At 40.1% G+C, this 18,242-nt stretch overlaps 1 protein-coding gene across 8 annotated transcripts in view; it reads left to right on the forward strand.

The window, feature by feature from the left end:
• NPAS3 (neuronal PAS domain protein 3) overlaps nucleotides 1-18,242 on the forward strand; it is a 959,011-nt gene that overhangs the window by 870,396 nt on the left and 70,373 nt on the right. For all 8 annotated transcript variants that reach the window (XM_059879434.1, XM_059879430.1, XM_059879431.1 and 5 more), the window contains one exon: nucleotides 16,326-16,444. In XM_059879434.1, the coding sequence (XP_059735417.1) occupies nucleotides 16,326-16,444 (119 nt within the window). The remainder of the gene's footprint in view (nucleotides 1-16,325; nucleotides 16,445-18,242) is intronic.

The following is an 18,242-nucleotide window of genomic DNA, read 5'->3' on the forward strand; positions in this document are numbered from 1 at the left end:
TGTTGAAGCTTCGGTTGGAGAAGTTTTAGCATTACTTTCCTAGTGTGTGAGATGAGTGCAATTGTGTGGTAGTTTGAACATTCTTTGGCATTGCCTTCCTTTGGGATTGGAATGAAAACTGACCTTTTCCAGTCCTGTGGACACTGCTGAGTTTTCCAGATTTGCTGGCATATTGAGTGTAGCACTTTCATAGCATCATCTTTTAGAATTTGAAATAACTTAACTGGAATTCCATCACCTCCACTAGCTTTGTTTGTAATGATGCTTCATAAGGCCCACTTGACTTTGCACTCCAGGATGTCTGGCTCTAGGTGAGTGATTATATTATCATGGTTATCTGAGTCATGAAGGTCTTTTTTGTATAGTCCTTCTATGTCTTGCCACCTCTTCTTAATATCTTCTGCTTCTGTTAGGTCCATACCATTTCTGTCCTTTATTGTGCTCATCTTTGATTGAAATGTCCCCTTGGTATCTCTAATTTTCTTGAAGAGATCTCTCATCCTTCCCTTCTATTGTTTTCCTCTATTTCTTTGCATTGATCACTGAGAAAGGCTTTCTGATCACTCCGCGCTATTCTTTGGAACTCTGCATTCAATTGGTATATCTTTCCTTTTCTCTTTTTAGCTTCTCTTCTTTTCTCAACTATTTGTAAGGCCTCGTCAGACAACCATTTTGCCTTTTTGCATTTCTTTTTCTTGGAGATGGTCTTAATCACTGCCTCCTGTACAATGTGATAAACCTCCAACCATAGTTCTTTAGGCACTCTGTCTATCAGATCTAATCCCTTGAATCTATTTGTCACTTCCACTGTATAATCATAAGGGATTTGATTTAGGTCATACCTGAATGGTCTAGTGGTTTTCCCTACTTTCTTCAATTTAAGTCTGAATTTGGCAGTAAGGAATTCATGATCTGAGCCACAGTCAGCTCCTGGTCTTATTTTTACTGACTATATAGAGCTTCTCTATCTTTGGCTGCAAAGAATATAATCAATCTGATTTCAGTATTGACCATCTGGTGGTGTCCATGTGTAGAGTCTTCTCTTGTGTTGTTGGAAGAGGGTGTTTGCTATGACATGCAGATGGAGTTTATTAGAAATAAATGCAATAATAAAGTAGCAAAGTGGGCAAAGGACAGCCTACTGTTTTGTTTTTTTTTTTGTATAAGAGTTTTTTAAATTTTTATTATTTTTTTTAATTTTATTTTATTTTTAAACTTTACATAATTGTATTAGTTTTGCCAAATATCAAAATGAATCCGCCACTGGTATACATGTGTTCCCCATCCTGAACCCCCCTCCCTCCTCCCTCCCCATACCATCCCTCTGGGTCATCCCAGTGCTCTAGCCCCAAGCATCCAGTATCGTGCATCGAACCTGGACTGGCATCTTGTTTCATACATGATATTTTACATGTTTCAATGCCATTCTCCCAAATCTTCCCACCCTCTCCCTCTCCCATAGAGTCCATAAGACTGTTCTATACATCAGTGTCTCTTTTGCTGTCTCGTACACAGGGTTATTGTTACCATCTTTCTAAATTACATATATATGCATTAGTATACTGTATTGGTGTTTTTCCTTCTAGCTTACTTCACTCTGTATAATAGGCTCCAGTTTCATCCACCTCATTAGAACTGATTCAAATGAATTCTTTTTAATGGCTGAGTAATACTCCATTGTGTATATGTACCATAGCTTTCTTATCCATTCATCTGCTGATGGACATCTAGGTTGCTTCCATGTCCTGGCTATTATAAACAGTGCTGCGATGAACATTGGGGTACACGTGTCTCTTTCCCTTCTGGTTTCCTCAGTGTGTATGCCCAGCAGTGGGATTGCTGGATCATAAGGCAGGCTCTACTACAAAGCCACAGTTATCAAGACAGTATGGTACTGGCACAAAGACAGAAATATTGATCAATGGAACAAAATAGAAAGCCCAGAGATAAATCCACGCACATATGGACACCTTATCTTTGACAAAGGAGGCAAGAATATACAATGGATTAAAGACAATCTCTTTAACAAGTAGTGCCGGGAAATCTGGTCAACCACTTGTAAAAGAATGAAACTAGAACACTTTCTAACACCATACACAAAAATAAACTCAAAATGGATTAAAGATCTCAACATAAGACCAGAAACTATAAAACTCCTAGAGGAGAACATAGGCAAAACACTCTCCGACATACATCACAGCAGGATCCTCTATGACCCACCTCCCAGAATATTGGAAATAAAAGCAAAAATAAACAAATGGGACCTAATTAACCTTAAAAGCTTCTGCACATCAAAGGAAACTATCAGCAAGGTGAAAAGACAGCCTTCAGAATGGGAGAAAATAATAGCAAATGAAGCAACTGACAAACAACTAATCTCAAAAATATACAAGCAACTCCTACAGCTCAACTCCAGAAAAATAAATGACCCAATCAAAAAATGGGCCAAAGAACTAAATAGACATTTCTTTAAAGAAGACATACAGATGGCTAACAAACACATGAAAAGATGCTCAACATCACTCATTATCAGAGAAATGCAAATCAAAACCAGTATGAGGTACCATTTCACACCAGTCAGAATGGCTGCTATCCAAAAGTCTACAAATAATAAATGCTGGAGAGGGTGTGGAGAAAAGGGAACCCTCTTACACTGTTGGTGGGAATGCAAACTAGTACAGCCACTAAGGAGAACAGTGTGGAGATTCCTTAAAAAAAAAACTGGAAATAGACAGCCTACTCTTATAGATTCACTCTCATGTAAGGTCAAGTAACTGAAGACCTAGAGCACAGGCATCCATAAATACCCGGGGTCCCTGCCGTGATACCGGTGAGCCGCAAACCAATGACCACAAATGCGGGCAGAGTGTTCTGCTACCAGGCAACAAGAAATATGTGGTGCCAGTCTTTAAAACAATCATTTGGCATTATAGAATATACCGTTTAGACTCAGATGCCATCTGATACAGTGCTAAAGTGTTGATATTAAAAGTGCCAAGTGTATCATTAGAGAGTTAATGTGAAGCCGGGAAGAGGACGGTTAAGTAGTATCAACACATTTGCTTTGCACCAAGTTTGAGAAAAGGCTACTTCCACCCAATTTCACCATCACCCTTAGCAATAAATAGCCTTTATATTTTCAACTTGAAAGGAAAAGGGTAATTCTACAGCAGAGCTAATTGCGAACATTATAAATAGAATCATTAGAAAATGACCGCTTTTTTTTATCCCTACCACTTGGGAGGACTGTGGGCAGCCTTGAAAACAATATACAAGTGACTTATCATCAAGATCAGATATGGGAATGATGCCTGTACATTCACTGTGATGCCTGCATGTCTCCTAGCTGACCAAGACCATAAGGATAGAGCCCTGTCTTCCTGGGAGCAAAGCAGGGTTACTTCTGCCAGGGGATTAGAGGACTTTGTTTGGGTCCTGAGATGGAGCAGTGGTCATTGAAACACGCTGTGATCATAACAGAAAGGAAACTTTGCTTAACTGAAGATGTCAAAAATAGATATTCATTAGCAAAATAACAGATATAGATAATTATCAGGTTATCTATTTCTGGCTCCTCTAAATTATTGTAAAGTATAAATACTGTTACTAAGAGTAGTCTCCAATAAATAAACCTCAATTCTTTATCGATGATGGATTTAATACAGTACTTCAGACTGAAAACATTTTGAAAAATAACCACTTCAAGATGTGCTGAAATAGAGCCATAATAAAGTCAACAAATTCTAGCTGCCTTGTCAAATTCCTGTATGATAAAAAATAATAAATTAGCAGAAGACACTGACTCAGGAGGCATTTGCGGAGACCTGTCAACCAGGCTCTATCCCCAGAACACACACATTCACACAGGAAAATAAAAATTGGCCATTATGCTGGACCCCATAACTGAGGAGGCAAATTTTAAAAGGCCATACCGATCGCACCAATATTCACTTGGATTTTCAGTTATTGCTTGCTTCTCAAACACTCTCCAGTGAGAAAGTTCCAGCCATTCTGAACTTTTTCTGTACCAGACACATGTGTCCCAAACCAATTTCCTGGATGTCTCCAAACTGTTTCCTGATAAGCAGGCAACTCTCATACCAACCCTTTCCTTAGTGCCACACAGAGTCCTCATTCTTCCATGAGCAGGGATGCCAGAGTTAACACATAAAAAGACAGGATTCCCAGTTGAATTTGACATGTACATGCAGTATTTGTGCTGTGCCATGCTCAGCTGCATCCGAATCTTCGGGACCCCATGGACTGTAGTCCAGCTGGTTCCTCTGTCCATGGGGATTCTCCAGGCAAGAATACTGGAGTAGGTTGCCATTCCCTGCTCCAAGGGATCTTCCCAACCCAGGGATTGAACCCACATCCTGAATTGGCAGGTAGATTCTTTGCCAAGCACCAAAGAAAACAGTCATTGTTTATCTAAAATTCACATTTTGCAAGGTGTCCTATAATTTTATCTGAGAGCCTTCATTAGGAACAAACATCAATTGCTACCATCTTTTCCATGAATCCCACTTTTGCCTATTCACTTTTAATTGAAACATTTCTTCCTTGAAGCCCACGACTTGGAACTTGCTCTGAACAGAGGCTGTGATTCATTCCTCTGCTTCTGACTCTCCCAACGTGAAAGAGCAGTGGTTATCACACGGAGCACCCACTGCCACTTCCCCACTATTTCCCCCAATATCAGCACATTAAATCAACAAACAACAACAACAAAAATAAAACAGCATTCCTTACCTGTTCTCAGTGCTGCTCTCCATCGATGACGCCCACACCTTTCATTGACCGACCTCAGTGTCGGAGGCTCATGCTCTGAGGTCTGTCCAGCCCTCTCCACTAGGAGGCCACAGATGCCTGCATCAGAGTTTCCAGGAGGGGTAACAGTTCCACACACATCTCCTTGACTGCCCAAGCTCAACAAACTCATTTCCTGGCTTAACTTTAGTCGTCTATTGGCACAGCCATTCCTTGACCTTTAACCATGCTTCGTTTTTAAAATGCCAAGTATCTGTTAGAAAAAATAGAGGAAAAGCTTTCTAAGGTATGAGAGCAACAAAAGTTTCAAAGGGAAAAATGTATAGACTTCTCTATATAAAATTTTAAAACATTTTTGTATCAATGAACACCATAAAAAGAAGTAAAAGGCAAAAAATAGGGAAATATTTGCAAGAAATGTGGCAGAGATAGTATCCTTAATATACATATTAAGGATATATATATATATATAGTTGCAAAAGAGTTGGACACTAGTGATTAATTGATTAGTCACTAAGTTGTGTCCAACTCTTTTGCGACCCCATAGACTGTAGCCAGCCAGGTTTCTCTGTCCATGGGATTTCCCAGGCAAAAATATTAGAGTGGATTGCCATTTCCTTCTCCAGGGGATCATCCCAATCCAGGGATTGAGCCCATGTCTTCTGCATTAGCAGGTGGATTCTTTACCATAGAGCCACCTGGGAAACCCTGTATGTACATATAAAATTGATAAGATAAAGAATAAAACTCAAGTGGAAAACAGAGAACATAAATATATGAATCACTAAAAAAAAATTCAAATGGCCAATAAGTATTAAAACATTATTCAACATCATTAGAAATAAAAATGCAAATTAAACACCTGAGATGTTTTTACATAATGCTTCTTAGGATATCTTCTAATTTAATATTTTTTATCAAATAACAACATTAAGATGGCAATTAATATGAACATCAAACATTGCTGATAAACATATAAACTGATACACACCACAACTTTTTTGAAAAACAAATCATAGATATTAGCTTTAAAAAAAAAAAAAAGTATGCTCTTTGACCCAGTAATACTTTTTCTAGAAATCTACCCAAAGACATGATAAGAAAGTTGAAGGAAGACTAATTTCCAAGAAATTCATCACCATACAATGGAATATTACACAGTCAGGAAAAATAGTGTTTGAAAGTGATGTACTGATATGGACACAAGCAGATACTATCATTACTTAATTTTAAAGCTGCCTTACAGCCAAGACCAATGGAGCTCCAACATCCTTTTATTCCCCAAACAGTGTCTAATAAAAGCCCAGCTATTATTGCAGAGTGAGCTATGATTTTTAACATCAAAAAAGTGGGAGACACTCAGGTAGGATCCTAATTTTGAAATAAATATACAAATAAATAGTAAATTAGGGAGCAACAAAACATATTAGTGTTCATAGTTTCCTGGGTGATAAGGTAACTGCATATTTTTTTTCTTATTTATACTTTTGCATTATCTTCCAGATTTTCTATGCACATAGGAAAAAGAGAGATATAGAGCATAAACTTGTTTAAAAGCAACAAACGCATTCTCACAAATCATCCTGGGAACAAAGCGCCCTTTACTGGCTGCCTCACCCGTAGCCCCATCCCTTCCCCGCTCGTTCTCTCCTGTTCCCCATTTCATCATTCCCTCCTCATGTGTTTGTCTCTTAACCCTCTGGAGTCCTTCTCTCTATTGTCCTTCTTTCATTCCCACTGTGTCTGCTCCCATCTCTGGCAAAAGCCCACTGTTGAGCATGGCCTAGAAAAACTACAAAGCCATTATCATCAGGGCCCCCTAGAAAACCAGTGTGCTTAAATTTGAGCCATGCAACTTCTAACTACTGTGTAATCTTATTACTTATTTTCTATTGATCCTACTTGCTTTGCCCACATGGGCTGCTCCACAGCTTTTTTTTTTTTTTTTTAACTCTCAAAATCCTCTCCTTCTCGCACTTCCTTTATCTCCACAAACGACCTTTACTCTATTAAGTTGTTCAATCCTGTTCCCATCACCTTCCTCTCTCTCTCCCATCCCCTCTTTCCCTCCCCCCAACCACCACCCCCCCACCCCTGCCACCAACTCATATCCTTTTTTTTCTTCTCCCATTTCAGAGGCTCACCTCTCTTTCTCTGTTCCTGATGCAATATCCCTTAGGATTTAAATTCTTCAACTAGCATTTCTAATACAGACAACTTTAAACTCAGTCCTCTCAATCAATAAACATACTCAGATCTCTTTATTTTCATCACCGATATTCACCAAAGAGAAGTACATCACGTATTTACTCAACATTTATTCCACTTTTCTACTGAAGCTGCTCTCTCCAGAGATCCCCAAAGAAATGACAATGCCAATATGTTCATCTGGGAGGCTTGTGTCCAGTTCTTAGCAACACCTCCCTTGGTTTCCTACAGGTTAAATTTTCATCCTTAGCACATCACTTACTTTAATTTTGTCCTAAAGTCCAAAGGTAACATTTCTAGCATTTTATCAGCACTGGTGTATATCTATCCAAATAATAGTTTTCTGTAAAGCTATTTAGTGATGAAGTTGTAACTCAAATCATGAGCCAAGAGGGTGTGGCACATTTACCCCAATATCCACGTGACTTAGTCTTCTGTGCCACACAGCCAAAACGTGGTTCTCATCACTGCCAGCGCCTTACCCTGCATCACTCTTCTTTATAGTGCATCAATTACTACCAGAAACTATTACATATTTTCCCCTCCTCCCAAATGAAAACATTGTTATAAACTATCCCAGCTCATTATAGATCCTCATTACATATTTACTGTAAATAACTGAACAAAGACTGAGTGAGCTATGACATCCAGTATGTGCTATTTAAAATGCTCCTTGTCTTTAGGGCTGTATGCCTAGTAAGGGCCAGGAGTTCCAGGCACAGGCAAAAGATCAACCTTTAACAACCTGTAAGGTGCCCTCAGTCCATACACCTACAGGTGGAGAGGGATGCTTTGTGCGTCCGTGGTTTGAATCACTGCCTGAGTTTTCACCCAGTGCTTGCATAACTGTTCCTCATCACATGGCATTGTTGTAGTTAGTCACAGAGCTTTAAAGGAATGAAAAGGCAGAATGCATATGTGTGTGTTTGCGAGTGTCTCTGTAACCAGACTCCTCTATATGACTCCTTTTGAAAATATGGTATGTCGACAACATCTGTGCCTGAGATGGAGATTTGGCCAGAATGCTAAGAAAATAAACATGGCAGTTCAGCTCAATACTGGCAACCGGTTACTGCCCCATGGATAGGCTGCACAGAAGATTCATGTATATGAAATGGTATATTAAAGTAAACTTACAAAAGCAAAGAGCAATCACTGCAACCATAATTTTTTCTTCCTCTTTGGGATTCTAATTTTAAAAGCATTAAAGAAGACAGCTGCTCATGCTGTGATATGTGCTAAACAGCCCGAAGGATGGAAAAAAATATATTTGTAGCTCATAATAACTATTGACCTTTCTGATATACAATGTTCTCTGTGTTAGCTATTCGGTTCTATCAACAGTGAAGATTGAACATGACTTTTTAATAGAAAACATGGGGTTTCAAGCTGCCTTCACAAAGGTGTTTATGTATTGTTATTTTGTTTTGTACTACAAAGACCAAGTCCTGATGCCCTTTGTCTGACATCGTGTTTGTCATTAAAAAAAAAAAGAAGAAGAAGAAGAAGGAAGGAAGGAGAGAAAGGAAGGAAATAAAAAGGAAAGAGAAAAAGAAAAAAAAGCCTCAACGTTACTGAGTATGTTTTATATGAGGAATTGGCTCGTAACCACTTTATAGTTGTGATAAAAGCATTGCCACACTCGATCCCATACGCACTACTGGTAATGGAATCCAAGAGGCATCCCGGGAGGACGTACTATATTTTTCTCCCAGAATGGATCCCTCAAGTGGCAACATTTATAGGGAGTCTCCAGGAAGATTTAAAACTGTCGCCTGCAGTATTCAGATGGCAGGTGCTTGAGAGCACGCAGCCTGCTGCCGAACGGGTCACGCCGGATGTCATACACTCTCAAAGGCCACCTTTACAATACCCAGTTTTTCCCCTTGAACTTTCCTGATGCTTAGGAGTTGTGTACAGAAACACCCACTGGTAGCAGCTTGACTCTGACACTGTGTGTATTTCCCCGGAGTGGTATCATCCAAACACCAACTGTGGAGCAGCAGGCGGCAGCTGAACGCGCTCCTCTCCCTCAGGGGACAGCCTCCCCAAGTAGCAACCCCTGCCAGGCGCAGGAAGCCTGAATGCCAACCTCATGCATTCCGATTCTCATCCCAGGCAGGCAGATACTGCCGGGGAGCTCATGCTGACAGGTGGCATGGGTTCGCAGATTATTATTGTTTTCCTCTTCTTTTTTTTTGGCGGATTATTTTTAACGTTACTTTGAAAGAAGTTTATTGCATCATTATTGAGCCACAATTATTTTCACAGCTATGCTCTAGAGTTTCAGTTAATGATTCATAAGTTTCTAAACAAAGCTAAAGACTCACAACTGAGTGGGAGCAGGAACCAGCCCTAATGAGACTTCAATAAATACGGCTTTTCCGTCATACTCCCAAGCGAGCACTGAAGCTAAGAGAGCTGATGGCTGAGCCAGAGGATGGCGGCTGCAATTGTATTTGCCTGACGTCCAAAAGCTGGCATAGCCTGGGAAACCCAGGAAATAGTGGGCATTGCCTCCCCACCATGGAGGGAGGAGCCTGATAGGCTGCAGTCCATGGGGTCACTAAGAGTCAGACAAGACTGAGCGGCTTCACTTTCACTTTTCACTTTCATGCATTGGAGAAGGAAATGGCAACCCACTCCAGTGTTCTTGCCTAGAGAATCCCAGGGATGGGGGAACCTGGTGGGCTGCCATCTATGGGGTCGCACAGGGTCGGACATGACTGAAGCGACTTAGCAGCAGCAGCAGCCTTCCCACCAGTGGCTGAGCATCTGTGTGTAGTCTACAGAGGCCCATAACCCTCTTCAAAATTGCCCTGGTGCATGGCAGAGGATGGGCCAGTGGGGTAGAGACCAACTCTTAAAAGACAGAGAACAAAGTTTTCTCTAATTCTAGGCAAAATCAGGCCAATCCTTTTTTTGCCTACCAAACCCACTGGTCCATGACTCTCAAAATAACACTTAGCAGAAAATGCTTCCTTAGAGATGAATACAAGAAGAGGACATAATGATTCCCTGTCCACAAAAAAATAAAATAAAATAAAGGCTTCTTGGGACAAGATGTTTGGTGTGAGAGAATGAAGGGCAGAGGCAAAGTGACTAATTCTTCCTAAAAGAAAGCATCAGAATGTTACTTTATTCAACATGGAAACTGCGTGTCTATTTACGTAAAATGTAATCCTAGGTACTTGGGGGGATGAAGGGGGCTGGAGAAGGGCAGGGAATGGATACAACTAAATATAAGCAAGATGTCAAGCCTGCCTTTCAAGATGTCACAGTCTTGCAGATGATACTGTTGATAGCACCTTTTGCAAATTGCACATTAGAACAAAATCAGTTGAGCATTTAGCTTTGAAAACATAGACCCCACTTATAAAAATCAGCACTACAGGTAGCTTTTCTTACATATATGAATTCACCATGTACTCTGGGCAATGCATTCCTTCGCAAAATCACATGAGTTTTACCCATGTGCCTGCTGTCACATTTCAAAACAAGGTCATGATTTTTCCAAAAAAAGGTTCCACATGGGTATTATATTATCTATCTTTGCATAACAAATCACCCCAAATACTTACAGACGTTTCTTTTAAAAGCAGATATTTCACATAGTTTCTATAGGTCAGGAATCCAGTAACAGCTTGTCTGAGTAGTTCAAGCTCAGGGTCTCTCGTGAGGTTGCCATGGAGATGTCAGTCAGAGCATAGTCATCTGAAGACTTGACTGGGGAGGAAGGCCCACATCTAAGCTCACTCACGTGACTGTGAGGAGGACGCCTCAGTTCCTCTCTACACTGATCTCCCCAGAGAACTGCTCAAGTGTCCTCACAATATGGCAGCTTGTTTCCATTAGAGTGAATGAGGGAGCAACAGGGAAGCCATGCTGCCTGTCATGACCAAGCCATACATCACCAAGTCTGCCACATGCTATTTATCTGAAGTAAGTCACCAAGTCTAGCCCACAGTCAAAGGGAGAGGAAGCAGGCTCCATCTTTCTGAAGGAGTATTGAAGAATTTGTAGCAGTTTTAAATTACCACAGTTGTCATCCTAGATAAACATAAAATCTGCTGGGGACAATTTCTGTGAGAAAAGATTTCTTTTTACCATTGACATACTATTTTTACCACTGACCTACTACTAAGTTGAAAGTGTTAGTCGCTTAGTCATGTCTGACTCTTTGCAACACCATGGACTGTAGCCTGGCCGGCTCCTCTGTCCATGGGATTCTCCAGGTAAGAATACTGGGATGGGTTGCCATTTCCCCCTCCAGTGGATCTTCCCGACCCAGGAATCGAACCCAGGTCTCCCACATTGCAGGCAGATTCTCTACTGTCTGAATCACCAGGGAAGCCCTACTACTAAGTTGGGAAGATCTTATTAGATTAATGTCAATATTTAATGAATATTAGTTATTGAATATATTAAATATATGTAAATTATATCTATATATTCCCTATGTGCTATAGAGAATCAAAGTTAGACCTGTCTCCACCCTGCTGCCCTAGCATAAGAGATAAAATGAGGATCAAATAAATGTAAGAATAGTATATTGGATGCATCACGAACTTTGGAGTCAGACAAACAGGTCATGTCTATGTGCTCTGCCACTGACTATCTGGGAGACTTGGATAACAAGTATTTTTATATAACAATAAAGATCTGATATTTTCATCAGTCAGTATGGGCTAAGTTAAGCTGCAATAAAAAGCAATCCCCAAACTACAACAAAAGATTTATTTCTGTGAAGATGGGCTAAAGGTTCTGCCCCCTGTTGTCCTTATTCCAAGACCTAGGTCAGTGGAGCAGCCACCGTCTGAAACGTCGATAGTCAGCACAGCAGTGAGAAAGAGAAAGTAGGACCTTGTGACCAGCTCTTCTAGGAAATTCCACCTGAAAGCAATACATGACTTTGGTTCGTATTCTTTTGGCCACCGAAAGCCACGTGATCAAATCTAATTTCCAAGTGACAGGGGAAGTGCAGGGAACCTTTTGCAAGAAAAGAAATAACTTGTCACTTTCTTAAGTCCTAAAGTACTACATTTCTTTTAGAGTGAATGAGGCAGCAACAAGGAAGCCTGTTACAACCAAGTCATACATAGTATCTAACAAAGTTAACAGCACACGCCAATGAAAGTTTGACTGTATCAAGAAAACTGTGAAACGGCCCAACATCTCTTCCCTAGTCTTGTGAAGGTCATTTTGGTTGTTTGCACTTTGCACAGAACATCTCAAAAAGGAAAAGATTCAATTAAGCAGTGAAGTGGGGAAAGAGTATATTTAACTTCGTATCTTAACAACTTAGTCCAATTCCACTTCTCCTTCAAAAGGAAAAATACTTTGCTCACACTTAAGGAATAACAAAGTTGTCTCAAAATGTAGCTTTTCTTTCTCACTTCCATCATGATTTCATAGCAGTTGAGGGCTCTGACACTAGTATTGCACAGCAAATATTTGAAGTATGCTAAAAAGAAAGGCTGTCTTTATGCTTTGGCCTCATCCTCTTGCAGGAACCCCAAGGAGAGTCCTAAAAGTGCTCAGCATACATCTGGACCTCAGGTTGGTCAGAGAGAACAGGATGGTTCCCAGCCATCTCCTTCCCTCCCCCATCACCACTGCTTCCTGCCTCTATATGATAAGAAAGCAGCAACTACAGTACCAGTGAGGGAATCATCAACAGAGGGGGAATAACACAGATATGCTGTCACATTATGGTGGCATTTGCCAACGTAAAAATTATTACAACTTTTGCTGTAAATTGTTCTGTAAATTTCACAAAATATGCAAAAATTGACATTTCAAGGGCTGAGATCATTTAAATTTATTTAAAATTTGAGGCCCTTGAGATTCAGCAAAAGAAAGTCTATTTCTTTATCTAGCTTTCATCTGTGTGGGTCTTGTTTTCTTTTTTTAGTTCCTTGTTTATAATTCATAGGTCACAACTGGCCATATTTGGGCTTTGACCACTTAATCCAGTTTTACCCATCAATTTCTCCTTTGTCTCAGGCAGCAGATATAAATTCTCTGAATCCCAATTTTTCTTTTTTTATCAGATCATGCAGCAATCCTGGCCTGTCTCAAAAAGTTGACAGAAAAGCTTGTGATATCTGGAAAGCACTCTAAAATGTTTTTGACATAGATTGGTTCCACAGTCTTTACAGAGCACCAGTCTTTAGGATACTTTTCTCATTATGTTGTCCTCTCTTCATATCCACCCTAAACACACACACACACACACACACACACACCCTTTCTCCATGCTACAGTCATGTCACACATCACCAAGGCCAAGCTTCCTTGGTTCTCTCCCTATAGAACATTCATCAAAATCCATGCTTCTCACCTGAGACCCTTAGAAAGCTTCTCTTCTAAAACTGCTGCTCTTGTCTGTCACATGCCAATTATGTCTTTTTACATGAGAGACATCCCTGTCAGAGCTGGGATAACCAGAGCACATTTGCCAGCCCTTGAGGTCACATGGCCATGGTATGTGTGTACTGGGGATTAGTTTGTTAGGTAGCCTCTGAAAGGGCCCGTGTGGCAGGTTACTTCTGCCCCTGTCCTCAGAAAGGCATGTTAAAGCAGAAATCTTTATCAGAAATTAAACTCTTTTCTAAGTTGTCTTCTCTCCTTCTCCCTCACCACCCTTAGCACCATACCCCCATGCTCTTGAAATAAAGTGTAAGGAGCAGTTATTATTTCGATTTTCAATCTAGATTTCACTGGGGCAAAATCTGACCTCAGAATTCCTCTCACACCAGTTGTCCTGGTTTTAATGAAGGCTGCTCCTGTATATTCTCAATCGCTCAGTCGTGTCCAACTCTTTGCAACCCCATGGGCTCCTCTGTCCATGGGGATTCTCCAGGGAAGAATCCAGGCAAGTGAGTTGCCATTTCCTTCTGCTCCTGTATATATTGGCAATCTAACCCATGGGGTGGGGGAGTGCTGTGTTCACTGCCCAGCCAGAGCAGGACAAAGTGCTCACCTTCATAGCTCATGTAGAGCTGTGTCTCCCATTTCATCCCCTAAGGGGAACCACGCTGCTGGGGTCTCTAAAGTATCCACTAAGTGTTTACCTGTGAAAGTTCCATATACCAAAAATGATAACAATTTCTAATGATGCCTGAATTATTCGCCTTTCTACAGTTAATGTGGTTCCTTCCTTCCTGGGTCAGGGTTTCTTGGACCTCAGCCCTAAAACACAGTTCACTTTTCTGGGAAGTTGCATTTTTCCTCGGCTGTTGCAAACACAATCTCACTGAACAAAGCTGAATTCTTAGAGCTGAGTTTGTGATGTGGATTCTGATGGCTTCACGTTAGTTCAAGTCTCTGAGGACCGGGGCCAATAAACGTGAAAGGGACCCTAGTAGATTGCCATACTTTTCCATTTCCACCAGGATGAAAAACTGCTATAAATTAAGTCTAACCTTAAATGTATAATCTGTCCTTGGGAGGAAGGAAAAAAAGGCGGGGGGGATATAGCATCTTCAAGCTCTCGGCATCCCTTACGAGAAAAATTGGTTCTAAGGGTCTCTGATCTTGTGTTTTAGTAAAATAGAACTGCACGGCTGACTGACAGTTCTGATCTAAAGCATTTACGTTTAAGTTTTGATCTCTCTGCTTTTGATTAAAACTAATGAGCTCATTTAATTCAAAATGGGAATCTCTGATAAGAGAAATAAGGTTGATGTGATTGGATTAGAGGGGCAAATTAAACTCTTAGAGCAGAAGTTTGTGCTTATATAGTGTATTAAAAAGCTGTTGGCGTATTATGGCGTGTTAGATGATGAGAAAAATTTCATAGTAATTCATATTTAATCAGAAGAAATGAAAGTACTAAATATAACATGGCTCTGCTTTTCCCTCGAGTGATAAAAAGCTGTACATTTAAAATGACATCAGATCTGTGCTAAGACAAAAAAAGAAGAAAATCTTGAGAGAGACACATAAGAAGGGACACTTGTCAGTGGTTCCATCACCCCAGAATAGAAATGCCGTAAATATAGGAAAATAGAGTCAGATAAAGGCAAGCATAATACAAGCCCCCAACCACCAATAGTAAGGCTTCTCTTATTATCTCACTCTTCTTTCATCAGAGCATCAAATTTAATATAAAAAAATAGATATTTCTCCCCCTTAGAAATATATGGAATATGTTTCATAATTTGAAATTGAAAAGCTTGTTTTGCCTATTTTTCTTTGTTTTTTAATAGCTATTTTCTCACCTACTTAATTCTTAAATCTCTTTATTACACATATTTCTTGACCTTCATCCTAGAGAAAATTAGTGTTCTTGTAGAGCTGCTCAAAATGTTTTGTTGTTGAAATTTTTTTTAACTTTAGAATAATAAGGAAAACTTTAAAGTATATTTAGAAGAGCAAAATTAGAGTCTTTTTAGGCTTTAAAACCCCCAAGTTAATTTCTTTTCAGGAAAGTATTTAAATGTATAAAATACCATAGAAGCTTATTTCTAAAGAAAATAGATTTGCATTGCCTCCTGACCTGCATAAAGGTGGTTTTAGATCAGCAAGAATGAAAACTACCATTTTAAGTTTTATAAGTCAAAACATACTCTGCTTAATCTTAAATACATTGAAAGGGAAAGAGTAGCTGTCTTAAACTATGATTTTCTCAGAAGCAAAGAGGTAGAAACACAGAGGATGTTTTCTATTCTGGGCTGGGGAGAAGCTGCCGCTAGTGACAGCAAGAGCAAGTTGATCTTGGGAGTCGTTTTTGTTTTTATCCATATAGCCCATTCTCAGCCCTCTATCTCCAGTCGGTTGAGAAGACTTCAGGCCTCTTATTCCCCATAATGAAGGAAAATAACTCAGAAGGGCAGGGACACTGGCCAGGGTATGGCTGCCCCAATCTTGGTGGTGTCATGGTGCTCAGAACTTGCCAGCAAGCAACTGATCCAAGAAGGGATTTGCAGGGAGAACAAAAAGCAAGTTGTCCTGACTCTGATCAGAAGCATTTCCATCTGAGTCTTGGTTGACCCCATAAATCTCTGGGGTCCTTCTTTTTCATGACTGTTCTGTCCGTGAGCACCAGCCAAGCCTCATGATATGCTACAATTACTATCAGACCCCACTTGGAAAGCTGCTGAAACCTAAAAAGACCTGAAAAGCTCTTGCTCAAAACCAGAATGGAGTTTCTTGGGATACATTAATTTTTCTTTTTTATTTTCTGCAAAGTAAACATCTTCTAGATGAGATAAATTGATTACTACGCTCTTAGCACGCATCAGTCATTTATTTTTAGTGAACTCAAGGATTGCACCTGAGCAGTAGCTGAAAGGGGCTGTGTAGAGATCTAAATCATGTGTATGTATTTTTATATTCTTCAGTGGAATCAACCAGCCCCAGTCTGCTCACCACTGACAACACCCTTGAGCGTTCCTTTTTCATCCGAATGAAATCTACTCTGACCAAACGCGGCGTGCACATCAAATCATCAGGATATAAGGTAAGCTGGGTTCCAGCAGGGGTGAGACTCCTGTCTCGGGTCCATCCTAGGTCATTTGCATTGCGTGTCCCAGCTGCTTTGGGTCCACATGATCAATACATGTGACTGTGAGCAGCACACAGGGTTCTTAGTTATCTTCCTGTCTCAAGGCAGGGGACTCATTATATCTCACGTTCTCACTTCAGACAGTGCTGGCTCACTAAATGCTTCAACAGAGTGTCTTTTCTTAAAACACATGTTAATAATGCATCAAGTGCTTCAGCACATGCTGGAAATTCACTTTGATGGAGAAGGTGAGCCAAATTCACATTAGTCCTTAAGATGACTATTCTAGAACTACTACTATAAAAATTCTACTTCTCCCACCTCCCTCTTCCAATCCCCTCTTTCTCTTTAGAGAAAGACTGTCCATTTGAAAAAAAAAAAAACATCTTGGCCACCAAGATTCATACATGTAGATAAGAAAATCAGGTTGGATGTCAGAAATCCTAATTTTGAAATTAACAGTGGCTGAACGTTCATTCGCACCTTAGCATAGATAGGACACTCCACATACAGAAAACATGTTTCATGCAAGAGCAAAGACCAAGTCCAGAGTCATAATCTACATTATTTTACCATTCTAAAGTTAAGAATATAAAAGCTCTAATCTTGGGAAATTCCAACATTTCAGTTACCATAGCAACATAAATTAAGACCTATGAAATTCATGAAATGCCTTTGGCAACCTGAATCTTATCAATTTTACAACACGCTAACCAATCTCTCAAACAGTATTTATTATATGAGGAGGGCGAACTAATGGAATGCACTATGGCTGTCGCCAGTGTGACCTCTTCCCATTGGACAGTCTAGAGCTTGCAGTAGCCCTGTTCTTGTGGGTTAGTGCTCTAGCCTTGCCAGGGATAGTAACAATCATTCTCATCAGGCTTTGAAAACCTTATATAAGTCATCGGGACAGGAGCAGCTACAGAAAAGTCAGAATCAGACATTTTCTTTGATATTAATTCTTCTCTAAAAAAATAAAGCAGTGGCAAAGCAGGTCTTTCTAGGGACAATCTTTAGATGGGCTGTCCCACAGCCCAAAGGGCACATTGGGAACACCCTTAATTTTTAACAGGGACCGAGGCAAGGGAGAGGTAGGTACTTGGGCAGCACCGGGTGCATTAGCTCCACCTACAGTGATTTGTAGTCCTGTGACAAAGGGGCACGTCGGAGGACAGAAAACGGACTATCTTATGCCAATTTTGTATTTTCCTGCCTCACTGAAACACTATACATTTACTAGTTGTTAGCTGTGTAGTGTCAGCCAGTTTGAAATTCTATAGGCAAACTATTAGATGTAGCGAGTATTGTCATGTTAATGCTAGAAAGATGCATTATTGCTATTCCAACTTTTCTCCATTTCAGTTCTTCATCTTTCCCAGTTTGCACTGGTTTGTAGCAGGCATATCCCAGAAGGAAAGAAGGGTGGAAGGGGTGAGGTATATTTTGAAAAAGCAATCTCTAGTATAATTCAATATCATTAGATAACTTAATTGTTTGAAAACCAACAGAAAATTATTACTACATTCATACAACAAACTAGAGATTATAAAACTTTGCAGCATCTTAGCTTTGCCACAAAGTAGGAGGTGTGGTAAAAATAATAACAACATAGAGAAATAGTGTGAGTTCCAATCCAGGCAAGAGACTAAGTGGCTTGGGTTCTGTTGGTCTGTCCCGTCATTCGGGCAGCTCAGGCAACCTGTTTTGCTACATGATCTGAAATTTCTTAAATACTGATACAATATTCATT

This window comes from Bos taurus, chromosome 21 (genome assembly GCF_002263795.3).
Source record: "Bos taurus isolate L1 Dominette 01449 registration number 42190680 breed Hereford chromosome 21, ARS-UCD2.0, whole genome shotgun sequence".
In the NCBI taxonomy this organism is placed as follows: Eukaryota; Metazoa; Chordata; class Mammalia; order Artiodactyla; family Bovidae; genus Bos; species Bos taurus.